The 20,326-nt window shown below is 36.1% G+C and overlaps 1 protein-coding gene across 2 annotated transcripts in view; it reads right to left on the reverse strand.

The window, feature by feature from the left end:
* Window positions 1-7,534: 7,534 nt before the first annotated feature.
* The window catches only part of SYCP1 (synaptonemal complex protein 1), a 183,840-nt gene continuing 171,048 nt past the window's right edge, over window positions 7,535-20,326 (reverse strand). For both annotated transcript variants that reach the window (XM_037815157.1, XM_037815155.1), the window contains 3 exons: window positions 12,798-12,941; window positions 7,774-7,863; window positions 7,535-7,672 (listed from right to left, as the gene is read on the reverse strand). In XM_037815157.1, the coding sequence (XP_037671085.1) occupies window positions 7,535-7,672; window positions 7,774-7,863; window positions 12,798-12,941 (372 nt within the window). The remainder of the gene's footprint in view (window positions 7,673-7,773; window positions 7,864-12,797; window positions 12,942-20,326) is intronic.

Consider the following 20,326-nt stretch of genomic DNA (forward strand, 5'->3'; position numbering starts at 1 on the left):
CAGTGTCTGTCCACATTTTCTCAGTCTCTTTGTCCCTCACTGATCTGGATCTTGAAATATCCTCTCCTGTCCCTCAGGTCTTCAAATGGTGGCGGTATGTCTCATTGCTGTGAGAGATTTTATAGTCTGTGTCCATGGTGGGAAGGGTCCATCTACTGATTCTGTGCCTTTCCCACACGAAACTGAGGGGGAGGGGAATGAACCAGCTGCTCCAAGAATGGATGATTCCTACCTGATATTCTTCTCTTTCTTCAGTTTGATATTTGCAGGGTCCTTCTCCAGTTCATATCCTTTTCCAGAGTTTCAAACAATTCAGAATTTTCCTTTTTGGTGTGTGTGTTGAATCTCTGGAGAGAAGTTTTCAGTAGCTGTTTATGTTGCCATTTTGGCCAACTGATTTTTGACAAGGTTGCTGAGTCCATTCAATAGGGAATAGGGAAAAATACTCTCTTGAAAAAAATGTTGCCAGGAAAACTGGATATCCACATGCTAAAGAATGAAGGTGGGCCCCTACCTCACACCATATACAAAAATTAAGTCAAAGTAAAACCACCTTTGTTCACATATGATCATCTACATAGAAAATACTAAGAAATCTACAAAAATGGTACTAGAATATATAAGTGAGCTTATCTAGGTTGTAAGATACACATTCATTAGACAAAAATCTCATCTCCCAGGCATCACTATTGACTTCCCTCTATTACAAGGATTCTTGAGGGTCAGTCCATGTCCCATTCATGCCTCCTGCCTGGATCCTGGGAACCAGAGATGGATACTGCCAAGGGGCCATTATTGAGTCCATCTACCTGCTGACTTGCTGGCTTGCCTACTTGGGCTCCCATATACCATACACTTTCTTCCTGAATCCTCCAAAGTAGATGCATAACTCAGTAAGGCAGAGAGTGCCCCATCAGTGGAGCTGATACTCCAGTAGACCAATGTTCCATGCCCATCTTTTCCTCATAAACTGCAGTCATCCATCAACCACCAGGGCTCTTCTGGGGCAACCATCATATGTCCATTTGTGGAAACTGAAGGCTCCAAGTTACTGAAGTTTTGAGAGAACCTGGGTAACCACAGGGCTACTCCTGTAGGCACCAGCCTGACAATATGGGTTCTGTTGACATGTCAGGTATTCTAGGATAGGGAGGAGGCTGCTAAGGATGGAGATAGCCCTTGAGGCCAGTTTGGAGCAAGGGATTCCTGGAGTAAATGTCCCCACTTCTCACTGTACATGTTGAATTTCACTTTAATATCAAGTTCATTAAAACTCACCAAATACCTACCTATCATGTGCACTTACAATATTCATTTTATTAATAAAAATAACAGCTAATACTTATATAGCAATTGCTTTGTGTCAGACACCTTCCAAAATGTATATTAACTCATTTAGCCTAGTTACCACAATCATTCCCATTTTACAGATGAGGAACCTGAGGCACAGGGAGGTTACTCAGAACTTAAGTGGCAGAACTAAGGTTCCAAGTTCAGGCAGCTTAGCAATAAAGCCCATTCTTTTAACTGGCACATTATATTACTTTAAGTGGCCTGAAGAATTAATTTTGTCTTAATTAAATACTATAATCCAGTAAACTATATTTGTGATTTAGTTGGCAAACAAAATATATAAAAATCTCAGATACTATTATAAGGGCTAGAAAAACTATAATGTAATATGTGTAAGATCAATAAAAGCAGAGAGAGGATTTGGAACTATGAATAATATTATTAGTGACAAGAAATTCTCTACCTATTGAGACTGTAGGGTCATTTAACGACTATTAATTTATTGGAAAAGTCAATGGAAGAAATTGATGCACTTACCTTTAATAATTCTTATTCAGACAGAGGCTTTTTCAGACACCACATCAAGTAAATAACAGAGAAACAATTTTTAAACATTAAAAAATTAAAAAATATTAAGGTAATTTGATAAACTACGTGAACTAGTTTATATCCCTTGGTAAGCAGTTTTATTGAAACATAGCGTTTGTATGGAAAATACACATATTCAACTTTTGAATTGATTTGTATATTAATGTATTTTCATACCAGTGATTAAATATTTTACTATTACTCCTGGATAATGTATTAAAATTTTAAACATATATATCCATAGACCCATGAATTCCAATACTGGAAATTTATTTTATATAAAAGCATTGACATTAATATTGCTCATTGAGAAGAAAAACTGGAAACAAAAAGAATTCCCATTATATCAGTTAAAATAGAGTAGGTTAGACCTACAATAACAAACAACCTTAAACTCTTGGGTCTACCATTACAGCAACTTGATTCTTACTCATACTACATGACCACAGTGGATTAGTGAGGAGCTTTGTTCCTTGCTCTTTTCACTCAGGAACCTAGGATGAATGAGTTTCCATCATGTGGAAGGTCACAAATTTCTACAGCAGGAGAAAGGGTGTAATAGAGGGTTTCACACCATTAATTAAATACTCTATCTCAAAAGTAATGCACATCACTTCTATCTAAAATCCATTGGTCAGAACTAATCACATAGCTTCATCAAGGACAGAGGGGAAGTGTCGCCTTCTCCTGTGCCTGGAAAAGGAGAAGAACTTGATATAGGTGATCATTTAAAATGTCTCTACTACAACCTTTAATAGGGAAATGGCTGAGTAATTGTGGTATATCTATGAAATAATATACAGTCATTAAAAATAATGACTTAGATCACCTGGGAGCAAGATGGAAATGCTAAAAATAAATCAGGCTCTGTCCACAAAGGAGGAGGAGGGGAAATTAGCATTTATGACACTAAGCACCTGTGCTGGTTTGAAGCTGTTACATACCCCAGAATAGATCATGTTCCTTTAATCCATCCCTGTGGGGGCAGACCTATTGTGGGTGGGGCCTTTTGATTAGGTTTTTCAATTGAGGTGTGACCTAGTCCATTCAAGGTGGGTTTTAATCCTTTACTGGAGTCCTTTATAAGAGGATAAAAGGCAGAGAGTAGAGAGAGAAATGCCCCAGAGATGCTAAGAGAGAACCCACAGATGCTCAGAGAGAAAGCCACTGGAATCAGAAGAGGAAAGCAATGAAACCTGGGAGCAAAGGATCAGCAGATGCCAGCCATGTGCCCTGCTATCTGACAAGGGAACCTCGGATCCAGCAGCCTTTCTTCAGAGAAAGTATCCCCTTGATGCCTTAATGTGGACAGCCTTAGAATTGTAACTTATAACTTGATACATTCCCATTGTTAAAGGCCAAAAAAAAAATTAAAAAATTAAAAAATTAAAAAAATAATGACTTAGAACTAAACAAGGTTTTAGAAAGATTTCTATGAGATATTGAGTAAAGCAAGACTCTGAGATGTATGCATAATATTGTGCCATTTTTATATATTAGCCATAACCAGAAAAACCCTACATGTATGCTTGCACATGTAAAAATATAACTAAATTCTATCTGTACCTATCTAATTGTCTTGAAAGAAAAATAGAGAAGGATACACCCTAGGTTATTGTTACATAGAAGAGGGGAAGCTGGAGGACAGGAATGCTGAGTTTATGGAGAGGGGAAAAGAGAGGGGGAGGGAGAAAGCAAAAGGAAAAACAGGACACTAAAATTTTATATGATCACATTTATGCATTTATGTAAATTATGTATATGCATACAGAAATTAAAAGTCATTTTTAAAAACTATCTTTTCCTTTGAAACTAACTTTAATTGCTTTTATAGGTCTCAAATTACTCATCTGTTGAAATTAAATGATCTTTTTGGTTCTGTTCAGCTCTAACCTCTATGATCTTTTAACTTAAATAATGATGTCTTATCTGTCTCCTGTTTATCATTTCCTATTTCTAACCCACAGTTGACTAGTCACTGATTAAAGTTCTTGATGTACTACTACAGCCTGTGAACTATTAATTTTACTGAATTCAGGTTGCCTGGATTATGAATAATTTATTTTTAACCTTTATATCAACCAAAGCAACTTGCTCTTTGACATCATTAATTTACATTTGCATGAAGTAAGAGACATTTTATTACTGCTAGAGTGATGAAACTATGGATATTTTTCTTAGGACATGTATTAGATTTAATCTAAAACTCTAGAATTTAATTTTTCCCATCTCTTACCTAGATTATTTCAATAGTTGCAATAGCCTTACCCTGTTCCAATTAACCCTTAGTGATCTTTCTAGAACAAAAGTCTTTCTTAACTGGAGGGCTTGATGACAGAATTAGAAGACATTATACTTTATATTCTCTTATAAAATTTAAATTTCAAAATACTGTATTTTAAATAATAAAGTTTGATTTTCCTTGCTTAAACTTTGTGCCCTTTTCCATACCAAATGTCCAAGTTTTACAAATAACTCACAAAGTCCTCCTCCACAAAGAGACTACAGTTTGGTTACCCTAACTACTGTTTATTTCATCCTTTAAACTCTGGAAATATTAAGGTTTCCTACCTGTATGGCTTCACATGCTTATTCCTTCTGCCTTGATTTTCTCCTGTCTTTCTTGCATACCTATAGCACTTCTATTTATGTCCAAAACCCATTTCTTCCAAAAGGCCTTCTCTGATGCCAAGATATGAAAATATATCATTCACTTCCCTGTATTTCTTAAACATTTATACTGTTAATCACATTATAAGAGATTCATTTGTTTGCACATTTATATCTGCTACTGAACTGTGAGGCACTGAGAGTAGAGATTGTCAATCACATAAATAACTCCAAATTTAGTGTTTCCTTCTCTGCTTTCAAGTATTGCCTCTCAGCAGAATTTGACACTGGGGAGTACTTGTTCCTTCTTGAATGCTGTTCTCTTGGCTTTGATGACCCCTTATATTCCATTTCCACGTGTCTCTCCTTTCTTTATCTCTCTGCTGGCTCCTGATCTACTATTTGACTTTTAAATGTCTTAGTGCCCCCAGGGCTCAGTACTAGTTTCTTTCTCTCATATGACTGTACAATCATTATCCTTTAGAGAGCACATTTAGTCCTGTGCTTTAAATATCATCTACATGCCAATGACTACTGTATCCTGATACTCCTTGCCTACTCAACATCTCTACTTGGATATATAAGATATCTTAAATATGATATACCCAAAACAGAACTTCAAAACCTTCTCCTCCCTACCTTGTGGCTTCTCTTTCCATCAGTTCTTCCTTATCTCCAGCCAACCCAGTATCAAAATATATCCAAAATATTCTTATGGCTGACCAGCGCATCCTTGCCAAGTCTACTGTGGCTATATTTGCTTTTTTTTTACAGTCGGTATTTGGCTGAGGCCTCTTCAAGTCCCATCCTCTTCTGGAACCTTTGGTGGGCAGATACGTGGAAGTGCTCATTTTTACTTCAGGCAGGCAAAGCTCACACACCATTTACTTAAGATTCAGCATCTGTAACCTGTTTCTGTACAGCCACTCATGTTAAGACAAGGCTATCACGGGCTACAAGGACATAGTGAGTGAAAACTCCCATGTGGCTAGTGTCCAGAACAGAACCACCAAAGCCACACCAGAGATAGAAATTAGCATGTTATTTAGCTCCCCTGAATTCCACTCTGTACTTTCTTCTCAAACTATCTTGCTCATTTATCAAAATACTGGGATATGCTAATAACTCTCCTGAATTAAATTTATCCTTTAATGAACTACAGGACCCACTTCCCTCCTTCCACCTGCAGAGGCAAAGCCTGACAAGTAAAACTTACAACATGGAGATCATGGGCTCCCTGCAAAAAGCTTCACTCCTGAGACAGAGACAGAGAAGTTTCTGGGTCCCCCTTGTCCAATTTATCCTAAACATACCAATCAGTCACTCCTTCACTCCCTCAAAGAGTAACTGAAGGGCAGGAAGAGTTTCCTATTAACCTAAAACTGGGCTATAGCTAAAAACCTCTTCCAATAATAGCTTCTAAACTTCACTCAGTTAAAAAAATAATGGCATTAATTAACAATAGTGTAATTAGCATATTTTTATAATTAAATAATTAAACTATAAATTAGCCAATTGATCAACAACACTAGTTAAAATTGTTTTATGAGTTTGTTTTGTTGGAGTTTAAAAAACATTTATTTTAGTGAGGTTATCACAAATAAGTGCACTGGTCCCTAAACTTAGAATGGTGAAGTTAACTGTTTTCTCTCACAACCCACATCTATTCTTTAGAATAGATCTACAAGTTGACCACTTACCTCCTCTTCTGCTCTCACCTTGTTCAAGCCATGACCATCTCTCACATACATTATTGAACTAGCCTCCTACCTGGTTTCCCTGTTTTAGCCCTTTGCCCTTTCTTCAATCTATTCTCAAAATACCATTCAGAAAGATTCTGTTAAAAACGTCAGATCAAGTCTCTTCTGTGCTCAAAACCATCCACTGACATCATATCTTGTTCCAAATATAAGCCAAAGTTCTTACAGGGGCCAACAAATTCTACATTATCTATCCAAACCTCTTAACCTGTTAATTATTAGGCCTTCTCTTTTGTATTCTCCCTCTTGCTCACTATCTTCCAGCCACTCTGGCCTCCTTGCAGCTTCCCAAATATACCTGGTACATCCTTGCCTCTGGGTCTTTTACTTCTTGCTCCCTCTGTTGGGTATGTTCTTCTTTCAGATAATCACAAGCTTACTTGCTATTTTCATCACATCTTCTCTCAATTGTAACTTCAGTGAAGGCTTCCCTACAAAAAATTTCAACCCTCATCATATTTTCTAGTCTTCTTCCCTGTTTTATTTTTCTCCTTAGCAATTAACTATAATATACTATATATGTTTTGCTTATTTATCTTGTTTATTGTCTATTTCCTTCACTATAATGTAGGCTCCAGAAAAACAAAGGGTTTATTATTTTCCTGTTTTGTTTACTGCAATATCCCCAGTAACCAGAACTGTGCCTGCTTTAGTAGACACTCGGCAAATGCATGCTGAATGAATGTTAAGTGAAGTATTTCAGAAAGTCATACTGGTATAACCTTCTACCATATATCCTGAAACCAAAAGCCATTTGTAAATTTCATAGAGAAATCAAAGTTGCTTCAGAAGTGTGAAATGCCATTAAAATATTCTCAGAGTTTTAAAAAGGAATAATATTCTCAAAAATATCAAGATTCATTGTATCAAAAGTATCAAGATTCACAGAATCAATGAGAAGCATTTATTTGCATTCAAAATAGTTTAATAGTAAAGAATAAAGAGTAAATCTCAATAATACCTTTCTTGCATTCAAAGGCTGACTGCAATTTTGAAAATATATCATAAACAGTTTTCATGAATGCAAGAAGAGGTAACAAAATATATTTATCTTACTGTCTCAATACAATCACAAATTTTCATTCACATGAGGTTATTTCACATTTAGGACAAAATACAAAAGTATAAATAAACACAAATTATTCATGCAAATCCAAAAAAAAAAAAAAAAAAAAAACTTCTCAATTTCCAGATAAAGTTTGGCTCCTTGGAAAATAAGAATTTAAAAAATTTAACTATAAATATGATGTTATTAGTTTTCTAACTACATGGATTTTTTGAAGTTAAACAAATAGCTTTTCTGCTTCCTTTAGTTTTTTTTTTCTATCCATTTTAGCAATTGTAGCCCAACAGTCCTCCCGTGTTTTTCTCATGGCTCCAAACTTCAGTGTAGATCCAGGGGTTGTTAGAGATGAAGGGGTCTGAATATAAAAATAAAATAAAATCATAGTATGTTTAACTAAAAAGAAAAAGAAAGTCCAGCTTTTAAAATCTGCTCTCTGAAATAAAATTTTAAAGCTACCTTTTTTGGTGTTGAAACACAAAGATGAGAAGCTGGTGGATGATTATTCTTGTAGAGTTTTTGAAATGTCTCTTCCTCTGAAACCATGCTCTTGAAGAAAAATAGGAAAATATAATTTTGAGGCTACTTTCATTAATATTACATTAATAAAATTTTGTCTACATAGTACACACAAGAAAAAGGGGAAAAAAGGAGGAGGAGAAGGTGGAGGAGATGACAACAAAATAATTCCTCAATCTGCCAAACAAGAACCTAGATCTTGATTCTATTAAATGTATTGCTGAAATGTTATGTGAAATACAAGATGCATATAATGAGAATTTTTTCCCCCGATTTCTATTCTATTTGAGTTTCAGAGTGTTTATACTACCATCTTTCCCTCCTTCCTCTAACCCTACTTACACAAGCACCCACCTAGACATAATGAGCATTTACAATCCTGGAAGAATTATAATGTTGTCAATTATTGATTTATAAGAATAGTAATTTTCCAAAATAATAATAGCTTACACATATTTAGTATTTACTATATGTCAGGCACTGTTTTGAACACTTTATATATTTTAATCAGCTTTAATCCCCACAACAACTTTATGAAGTATACTATCATGCCCATTTTAAAGGTGAGGAAACTCAGGCACACAACTATTAAGTGACATGCCCAAGATTATACAGCCACTAAGAGGTAGAGCCTGGATTCAAATCCAGGTAGTCTGGACCCAGAATCCATCATCTTAACAAATATACTACACAATTTAGCCAAGTAAGCAATTGGTGTGCATGATCTTTACAGGCTCCTTAAAGCCACATTTAACAACTTCAGAGGCTTTTTGGATGAAATATTCAAGGAGATATATTTCACTATTCATTTGTTCTAAGATTTCAACAGAATTCAGTAAATAATTCATAGAAAGCTGCCTTTTCAGACATAGGACTAATGTGCATCAATTTATCAATGGTCAGCTTAGAAAAGAAAAATTATTTTTAAAACATATTGTAAATATCATTAAAATTTTATTTAGTATACAGAAATTGATTATTAATGCCTAATCAGTCATTTAGTTATTATTATAATGACTAATAAATTAACCCAATTTTAAAACAACATAATCTTATCTGTCTTTATGACTCTTTGTGGCATTTAACTTCTGTTGATACCATCCTATTACCATTCAAGACTCCACTTTTCCTGTTTTTCCATTTATATTTCAATCATTTTTCTTTTCTTTCCCACTCTTCTTATCTTGATTCTCTTCCATTTCTTCTCTTTAGAAATGTCAATATTCGCCAGTGCTCTATATTTGACCCATAAACAATTTATAAATTCAGAACTTTCAGCCCATATCTTTCCGCTGATCTTCAAGCCCATGGATCAGGCTTCCTACTAGACTACCTACTTGTACTTCTTATAGGCACCTTAGACTCACTATGTCCAAAACCAAATTTATCATCTTAGCTCCCAAACTTTCTTCTGCTTTATGCCCTATTTCATTAAATACCACTATCATCCATACAGTTGTCGGAAAAACTGAGATTCATTTTGCTTCCACTCACCCACTCACCATTCACATCTCAGCAATCCTGAAGTCCTATACTACACCTCTTTAATACTGCTATTAACTCTCCCCTTCCTTCCACTCCCATTGTGAATGTCTTAGTTCAGGCACCTATCACAACTAACTTTACCTTCTAGCTTCAAGTTCAGCTGTCCTATAATCAATTCTCCAGAGGTGCACATATGATCTTTTCTGAAACACACATCTTATAATACCACTCTCTTACTTAAAATCATTCAATATCTCCTCATAGTTTTCAGAATGTAACTCAAATATCTTGGTTAGCCCATAAAAACTTCTTGATTGGGTTAACGCATGCATGCCTCTTTAACCTGATCTCCTTAATAATGACCTTTCTTTTCAGACATACCAAAAAAAAAAAAAAAAAAAAAAAAACAAACTTGTATAGTTCCTCAAAATCACCAAGCTGTTTCATGTTTCTGAGTCTCTGCACATGTAGTTACCTTGACCCTGAATATTACTTCCATACCCTGCCTAGTTAATTCCTACCTGGCCTGTCAACACAACTTGAGTTTTAACTTCATCCAGGAAGTTTTCCCTGACATACCACCAATATGACTTAGATGACCCTTGCGGTAAGTTGAATTATATACCCCAGAAACAAAAACACATTCTTAATCTTATTCCATTCCTGCGACTGCAGTCAATTGAATCAGATTGGGCTTTACTCCAGAATACTGGAGCCCTTTATAAGAATAATGAAATTCAGACATACACAGAGAGAGCCATGGGAAGAGCCAGAACCTGGAAGTCAACGGAACCCAGAAGAGAAAGATGTCACCAAGTGCACTGATCTTGTAACAGAAAAGCCAAGGACCCAAGGATGGCCAACAGCCACCTCAGAATTTTGATTTGGGACATCTCCTAACCTCAAAACCTTGAGCCAGTAAACTCCTGTTGTTTAATATCACTGAACTTGTAATCACAGCTGGGGCACTAAGATACCCTTCTTCTGTTTTCTCATAGCATCCTCTGGATACTTTTATCACATACATACAACACTATAATAAATTGGTTTCCTTGCTGTCTCCCTTCCTCACTAAACTCTATGTTCCTTTATAACAGGAACAAGGTCTTATTTGATTTTGTGTTCCCAGCATCTAGCATGCCTGATATATAACAGGAGCTCAATAAATATTTTAAGAATCAATGAAATAACTAATTTTATATCAAAATCTGAGAAAAGAGGACAAAAAGTAGGAAAGAGAGAAAAGGAAAGCAAAGAGGAGAGAAACTGAAAGGGACTCAAAGAAGTCTGTATATGTATTAGCCTTAGATTTGGATCTACAACTTTTATTGACTTTTCCATAACCAAATATTAAATAGACCAGAGCACCCTAGCTTTTGAGATGTGAAGGCACCCCCCCCCCCTTTTTTTTGGAGAAGGATGGAACTAATAGAAAAGGAATCCCGGACAGTGTACAGTGATTGTGATTATACTCTGGAGTGAGACATATTTTATTAGCTATGTGACAATCTATGGGGGAAATCTAAGCATGATTTATAAATGAGCATGAGTACCTACCTCCTAAGATTGTTATAATTACTAAATGAGATTACATGAGAAAGAGAGAGAGAGAAATCCCACGCTCGAGAGAGGGTATGAGAGCAATAACAAGATTGGCAGAGGCCCTAGCATGGAGTAATAAGATTTCAATAACATTCAGTGTTAATTAATTTTAAATAGAGAAAATGGCAAAAAGATAAATGCAGAATCACACTGCTCATTATCAACATATTTGTACCCCCATGTAATTTATTTGACCACAATGTAAGTGGGTACCCCTGTGGCAACACCAAAACAAAACAAAACAAACAAAAAAAAACGACAACATAAAAGTCAAAAATTAAGTAGAAACTGGAAACAAGGATACCAGAGCAGAGATACAAGAAATTCACTGACAATCCATTTTTGAACTTTAATTTTTATAATTAATTAGAATGTTGTTCACCAAAATTTAAATCCAACAGCTAAATGAGTAATAGCTCCAAAACAGTCATTCAAAAATGACCAACAGCTTCAAGTGATAATTAAAACCAATGAAACTCATTATTCAATGTGTTTTTAGACTAGCTTAAACAATTGTTTTGAATTTTACAATACTTTATTGTGTTTATTGTGTTGCAAAGTAGTGATGTGCCTTTAAAAAAATGAAGTGAAATTATTCTGAGTCATTCTGAATCTCATCTCAGCTTAAAAATTGGCCTAAATTCACACTGCTAGAAAAATAATAGAGATTCCAACTCTGGAATGTTTAATTCCAGAGCCCATGATCTTTTTACTAATTCTCATTACATTTTTATATATCTGCACTTCAGTTGGAATTGGCAGTTAATATGTAACATGGGCTATGAGACAAACTGTGTTCAAATTTTGGCTACAAGCCTTAATAGCTATGTGATCTTGAACAAGGTGCATGTGTGACTGTTTTCGTATCTGGAGATAACAACATTGTCTATACTCCTATGGTGGAGGATTATTATAACAAATAAAGGAAGTAATCTAAGTAAAGTATTTAAAATAATTCCAGGTATACAGGTTTAATCATTAAGATGTTAACCATTATCAGTAAAACAAGAGGTAACAGAGTTTAAAAACTATAAATTAGCTTCAATAATTAGGATTTAAGACTTCAACTACTCATTATTGCAGAACAAATGAAAAGACAGTGCCCCAAGCAATGGAAAAACTTGAAGGATCTTGTAATTAGGAGTGGGATAAATGAAACAAATAGCTTTAATTGAAATTTTGTAGTTAAGAATTTTTTAGTGCATTCCTCCATTTAATTTGATGAAGTTTATCTATTTTTTAAATTAAATGAATCTAGGTTTAATTATTATCAATAAATCATTATTATGCCTTTAGAAGATACAGGTAAGGGTGAATATATTCATGATAGGGAGTGATCAGTGATACAAAGTGCTAGGGAAAAGAGTTTCCTTAGACATGCCATTCTTAATACATTAACTCTTTAAGAATGACAGAATTGTTATAGTGGCCAACCAATACACTGATATAGATATCAACCAATAAGTGATTTTACATCACGTAAAGGGACATGCATAATATACAAAATAGAGGGGGGCTAAACAACAGTGTTCACTGAAACTAAATTAAAAAAAATATTCACTTCACTTTTCTTTAAAGAAAGAAAGAAAAGAAATAAGATAATGATTACTCATCTTACATGCCAACCACACTATATCAAGTATTTTCAAAATGCTATGATTTCAGAAATTTGGGGGGAAATTATTTGAACCTTAATTTAAGGTGCTGTAAAAGCATGGCAGAATTTTATTGTATTTAAGAATAGTAATGATAGGTGTCCCATATATATATATATATATATATTTATGTATATATAATACATACACACCAAGAAATAACGTAGAGAAATAAAAAACATGTAGATAAATAATAAATGCCACTTATTTGTTATATTTTACCAAAAGATCAGTAGTTTCTGAACTATCCGAATTAATATCAAATTCAAAGACCATTTTTCTCTTTTTATTACTTTCTTCAATGGATGAATTAAGATTTCCTTTCTGCTGTGTTTTTACTTTTGTTGGTGTCTTCACAGTATATGCCTATCCAAAAATGAAAATAATACATTATCACATCAAATAATATATATATATTATTTTAAGCAAACAATCGTTTCAAGGCAATTTGAGTCATTAGGAATTAATAAATACCCATTATTAAAGACATATAAGAGGTAGAGGTTTTGCACAAGAATTTAAAATGTACAGATATTTTTGATACTAGAAATTTGATTACTTCAAAATTTATAATAGATTTTCTTTGTTCTTCCTTTCAACTTAAGGAAGAAAAGAACAGCAAAGAGAGAGAGACAGAGACAGAAGAGACTCCAATTTCAGCAAAGTCTTAACAGCAATTTTAATTTTTCTAACCCCATGACTAGAACAAGGAAATGAGTGAGCTTTGCTCTCTCTACAAAAAGTTCTCACTGCTTTATGAGAAAATGTTTGCTATTTTTTTTTCCTGGTAAAGTAATTCACAATAGCCAAAAATGTTTGGTTTTCCATACAATCTTAAAAAAAGGAAGTCAATCACATCAGTGAAAATGGCAGAATATTGACCTTCAAAAATTCATTCCTCCACGGAGGCAAAAATAAAACTGCCAAAATGGAGAGAAATGACTTTTTTGATAACTCTGTAAATAAACCAAAAGCTTCCAACAAACTGGAAAGTGTTTGTTCAAGAAACATGGCTGAATAAAAGTAAGAACAATAAGCTTTGTGGCATTTTTAACTTTCCCTAGTTCCACCATTCTCAATTCTCCAGGCCTGTGGTAGCCTTGAAATATAGCCCAGTTACCAGTGCAACCTGGCAGCCAAAACAGGGAGCAGAAAGAATTAGAGCTTTTTCAGAACCTCACCCCCAAAGAACTGTCATTATTTGATTTGTCTGTAGTTCCCTGAAAGATTCACCTTTTGAGGCTGTCTGTATTTGACCTGACTTGAAGTTCATCCAGGAGGAGAGGGAAGCATTTGTTGAAAACAGTTAGAGGCAAGTGTTTTAATTTTGCAACTACCTGAGGCAGTGATTAATAAGTAGGGTAAAAACAGGCTATCAACAAGCTTAACAGGAAATATGAGGAAGGCCTCCACAGAGGTTTCAAAAAACTCTGATATATTCCTGAGAAAAAAAGGCCAGGTACACTTACAGATCTAAGTTGTGGTCTATAAACCCCAAAGTAACCACAAAGAAAATATTTAAAAACTAAACAAAAACAGAAATGAGAAAGGGATCAAATACATTACAAAAGATTAACTATACTGAAAAAGAGGTTGCAGTAAGGGAAAAGAGAGACAAAAAAAATCATGACATATAAAAACCAAAGGACAAAATGGCTGAATTAACTACTGCGTTTAAAGTAATAAAACTGAATGTTAATGGATTAAACTCCCCTATCAAAAGACACAGGTTGACAGAATGGATAAAAAAAAGGCATGGCCTAATCATATGTTGTTTACGAGACTCACCTTAGACCCAAAGACAAAAATAAAGTTGAAAGACAAAGGATGGAAAAAGCTATTCCATGCAAACAGTAACCAAAAAAGAGCTAGGGTAGCTATACTAATATGGGATAAAAGAGACTTTAAGTCAAAAGCAGTAATAAGGGACAAAAAAAGGACACTTTATATTAATAAAAGGGGCAATCCAACTAGAGTATTTTATTTTATTTTATTCTAGGTATTTAAGGGATGTTCAACAAAAGAAAATTAATGTAACAAACCATATTAACAAAACACAAGAAAAAAAGCCACATGATCATTTCCACTGATGCAGAAAAGGCATTTGACAAAAATCCAGCCTCATTTCTTAATAAAAACACTTAGAAAAATAGGAATAAAAGGAAACTTCCACATCATGATAAAGGACATATATGAAAAACCTAGAGTTAACATCATACTCAATGGTGAAAGAATGAAAGCTTTCCTTCTAAAATCTAGAAAAAGACAAGGATGCCCACTGTCACCACTCTTATTCAACACTGTACTAAAAGTTCTAGCCAGAGCAGTTAGGCAAGAAAAAGAAATAAAAAGAATCCAGATTGGAAAGGAAGAAGTAGAAAGGAAGAAGTAAAACTTTCCCTATTTGCACATGACATGATCCTATATACAGTAAGCCAAAAAGGCTACAACAAAGCTACTAGAACTAATAAATGAATTCAGTAAAAGGGCAGTGTACAAGATCAACATGCAAAATTCGATTTACAACAGCAACTAGAAGAACCAAATATCTAGTCACAAATTTAACTAAGGATGTAAAGGACTTATACACAGAAAACTACAAAACATTGCCAAAAGAAATCAAAGAAGACTTAAATAAATGGAAGGACAGTCTATGTTCATGGATTGGAAGACAAATTATAGTTAGGATGTGAATTCTACACAAATTGATTTACAGAATCATTGCAGTCCAAAAAAAATCCAATGCTTATCCTGAAGAAATTGAAAAGCCAATTATCAAATTTATTTGGAAGGGTAAGGGCCCCAAATAGCCAAAATCATTTTGAAAAAGAAAAACAAAGTTGGAGACTCACATTTCCTGGCTTAAAACACATTACAAAGCTACACTGGTGAAAGCAGCATGGCACTGGCATAAAGATAGACATATTAATCAACGGAGCCAAATTGAGAGTTCAGAACTAGACTGGCACATTTAGGGTCAACTGATTTTTGACACGGTTGCCAAGTCCACTCAACTGAGATGGAACAGTCTCTTCAATAAATGGTGCTGGGAGAACTGGATATCCATATCCAAAAGAATGAAAGAGGGCCCCCTATCTCACACCTTATACAAAAATTAACTCCAAATGGATCAAAGACCTAAATATAAGAGCCAGGACCATGAAACTGTTGAAAGAAAATATAGGGAAGCATCTTCAAGATCTTGTGATAGGCAGTGGTTTCTTAGACCTTACACCCAAATCACAAGCAATGAAAGAAAAAATAGATAAATGGAGTTTAAGGAATGTGTCAAAGGGGGAAAAGGCAGCTGACTCACTGGGAGAAAACATTTGGAAGCCACATATCCAATAAGGACTTACTATCCAGAATATATAAAGAAATCCTACAATTCAACAATAAAAAGACAAACTGGTAGGCGGAGCAAGATAGTGGAGTAGAGAGGTATGAATTTAGTTAGTCCTCTAGAGCAACTAGCAAATAACCAGGAACAACTAGTAAATAATCTGGAACACTGTCGGGAGACATCCGTGAATGGACACACATCTTACACCAGCCTGGAATGGATGGAACAGCTCAAATTGTAGCACAGAATCATAAGTAAAGCTCCACAAATCAGAGCTGGCACCCTGCACCTCTTGGACAGGGCAGGTCAAGCTGAAACACTGCCATGTTGAAAAAAGAAACAGCTTAAAGGGAAAGTAACTCAACCAAGCTCCGACTGCAGTTGTAGTTAACAAATTTGTACAACTGAATACAAGCTACAAGCACAGATAATCGTATGAAGCAGGAAGGGAAGCAGGTTCTTTCCAGCAGGGAGGAGGCAGGGCTGATGGGAAAAAAATACATAAATAAATAAAAACAGACTTTTAGAGACAGCTGAGATCAGAGTACTGGAAGATGGCTGTGTCCTAAGAAAAGGGGCACAGAGAACTGGGTACCAACTCTGGTAGACTGGCGAGACTGAGGGGCTGGGGACTGGCTCTGAAAATGGGCTTTTGCTCTTTTCCATTTTTTTTCTCTCATTCCAAGCAACCCATTGGAGAAAGCCTCAGGCATTTTCAATTCCATGCTGACCCAGGCAAGGGTAGAGTTAACAGAGCCAGAAAGACAAAGGAGGAATTCAAGTAGAGAAGGTAATTCCCTAGGGGGTGTATCTTCCCTAGGAAAAGAAGGGTGGAACTGGCTCAAGTGGCTACCCTCTCTCACAGAATTCAGACCTGGGGGGAAACAAACAAACCAGAGACAGCTTAAGCTTGACTCTGACACCCCTGGCCCCTCACCACGTCAGGGCCACTCTTTACACCAGTGGGGAGCTGTGGGCTGACAAGTGCCACCTGCTGGACTGGATAGGCAAAGCACAGAGTCCAGAGGCCTCATGGAAAAGTCTCTCAATCTTCTAGGACTCACTCTCAAAGAAGCTTAATACTGAATACAGCCACCACCTGAGACCTGAGTCCCTCCAGTCTGGGAAAATCTGACTGGGGCAATCAAGGAAACCAGATGCCTAGACAACAGAAAATGAAAATCACAATAGGTAAAACTAAAATGTGGCCCAGTCAAAGGAAAAAACTTACACTACAATTGAGATAAAGGAATTGAAACAACTAATTATTAATCAAACAAATTTCCTAAATCAGTTAAAAAATCAATCCAGAAACCAATTCAATGAGTTGAGGGAAGATATGGCCAAAGAGATGAAGGATATAAAGAAGACATTGTGTGAACACAAGGAAGAAACTGAAAGTCTGAAAAATCAATTGGCAGAACTTATGGGAATGAAAAGCACAACACAAGAGATGAAGGACACAATGGTGACATACAGCAGCAGATTTGAAGAGGCAGAAGAAAAGATTCATGAACTGGAGAACAGGACATCTGAAACCCTATGCACAAAAGAATAGATGGGGAAAAGAATGGAGAAATATGAGCAACATCTCAGGGAAATGAGTGACAACATGAAGAACATGAATGTACATGTCATGGGTGTCCCAGAAGGGGAAAAGAAGGGAAAAGGGGCAGAGGCAATAATGGAGGAAACAGTCACTGAAAATTTTCCATCTCTTATGAAAGCCATAAAATTACAGATCCAAGAAGCACAGCAAATTCCAAACAGGATAGATCCGAATAGGCTTATGCCAAGACACCTGATAATCAGATTATCAAATGTCAAAGACAAAGAGAGAGTTCTGGAAGCAGCAAGAGAAAAGTGATTCATCACATACAAGGGAAGATCAATAAGACTATGCGCAGATACCTCAGTAGACACCATGGAGGCAAGAAGGCAGTGGTATGATATATTTAAGATACCGAAAGCAAAAACCACCAACCAAAAATTTTATATCCAGCAAAACTGTCCTTCAGATATGAGGGAGAGTTTAAAATATTCTCAGACAATGAGAGAATTTGTGATCAAGATACCTGCTGTACAGGAAATACTAAAGGGAGTACTACAGACAGGTAGGAAAAGACAGGAGAGAGAGGTTTGGAGCACAATGTTGGGAGATGGCAGCACAATAATGTAAGCACACTGAACAAAGATGACTGTGAGTATGGTTGAAAGAGAAAGGTTAGGGGCATGTAGGAGACAAGAAGAAAAGATAGAAGATAAAAACGGGGACTGTGTGGCTTAGTGAAACATACAGCAGTCAATGATTGTGATAAAATATGTTTTTGCATGAGGGAGAACAGATGAAAATCAACTTTGCAAGGTGTTAATAAGGGGGCAGTATTGGGCAGGGAAATACAATCAATGCAAACTCGAGTCTATAGTTAACAGCAACATTGCAATATGCTTTCTTTAATTGTAACAAAGACATACACCTTTGTTATAGGTATAGCTTAATACCTATAACGGGAGACATAAGGGAGGGGTATGTGATTCTTGGCATTAGTGTTGTTGTCTGATTTTTTTATGGTATTTCATTTTATTTTTAACCTTTTCTTTTGTTGCTTTTAAGTTGCCACTTTTTTCTTTCTTTTTCTTTTACTTTTGTCTTTTTACTTTTTTCACCTCTTCCTCTTTCTTTGTGGTTGTATTTTATCTTATTTTTACTTTTCCTTTTATCCTTTTTTTTATTCTTTTGTTTCAGTTCCTTCTCTGAGTAATGAATATATGTAAGTGCTAACTGTGGTAATGAATGCACAACTATATGATGATACTGTAAACAACTGATTGTACACTGTGGATGATCTATAGTATTTGAATATATCCCTATAAAATTGCAGCAAAGAAAAATAAACAGAGGGACACAAGCACTGGAGAGAACATGGAGAGAGGTATATATGTATTTACTGTTGGTGGGGAAGTAGAATTGTGTAGCCTATCTGAGGATAGTGTGGTGGTTCCACAAGAAGCTAGGTATGTGGGTGTCACAAGATCCTGCAACCCCACTATGGGGTATATATTTGGAAGATCTGAGAGCAGAGACATGAATAGACATTTGGATACTGGTATTTATGGTGGCAGTATTCATGATTTGCTGTGGACAGAGGTCATCGTCTAAGGGTGTCTTGACTGATGAACAGAATGGTGAACTGTAGTGTGTGCATACAATAGAATACTGAGCAGCTACAAGAAGGAATGAAGCTGTGAGACACGCAACTAGGTGAAGAGATCTTGAGCACAACATTTTGAGTGAAGCATGCCAAAAACAAAAGGACTAACATTATAATGCCTTACTAATATGGACTAACAATAATGTGTAAACACAGAACTGAATCTAGGGCACAGCTTATCAGGGGAATCTTATTGTAGTGGTCCCTAGATTATAACCTCTTACAACAGTCACATCTATTCCTAAATTGTAATGATTATCTCTAAATCCTGCAATGCAGAGCCCCTTGTGTATAACCTGGTCAGTCTCTGGAATTTTGGGTATCTGTGTGACATCTGAGGCTTGCAGCTAGAGCTTGCCAGCTATGAATGTCAGTATTACCCCATAAGGCAACCGCTGAAAGAGCTGAAAAAGAATTCAGACTTCAATTAGAGATATGAACGAACCAGATATGGCTAGGACTAAGGCAAATCAGGCCCAAGGATAAAGGACGATACTGACTGGGTTTTAAAACTACAACTTTTGTGTAAGACCAAAGGAGGAGATGTTTATTTGATGCAGGATCTATATTTTCTGTAGCACACTAGATAATTTACCCTGTATGATCAGTTTGTCTGAACACCATAGGTGCATGGAGCTGTGAAAGGGAAGTGGGACTTGATGAGTTTGTACAGCCTGGGGTGAAAACCTGATACATCCCAGAGTGATATGGGCAGAGAATAGAAGTATATTTGTGGGGCTCCCTGAGGAACTAGGGAGAAACGCAGAAATGTTGGACTTCCCCACCTGGGTTATTGCTGATTTTACTGCAAACATTGAGGACTGCCAATTTAGTGGGCCGAGCCCTCAGTTTAGGGGCTCTCCCTTGTGAGGCTAGTTGCTGCAAGGGAGAAGCTGAGCCTACTTATGTCTGTGCCTAAGAGTCACCCCCAGAGAGGCTCTGTGTTGCTCAGATGTGGCCCCTTCCCTCTCTAAGCCCACTTGTCAGGTGGACTCACTACACTTCCCCCTATGTGGGACATGACACCCAGGGGTGTAAATCCCCCTGGCAATGTGGGAAACGACTCCTGGGGATGAGCCTGCACCCAGCACTCTGGGATTGAGAGGATCTTCTTGACCAAAGCAGGAAAGAGAGATGAAACAAAATGAGGTTTCAGTAGCTGAGAGATTTCAAATGGAGTCAAGAAGTCACTCTGG

This window comes from Choloepus didactylus, chromosome 2, assembly GCF_015220235.1.
Source record: "Choloepus didactylus isolate mChoDid1 chromosome 2, mChoDid1.pri, whole genome shotgun sequence".
In the NCBI taxonomy this organism is placed as follows: domain Eukaryota; kingdom Metazoa; phylum Chordata; class Mammalia; order Pilosa; family Megalonychidae; genus Choloepus; species Choloepus didactylus.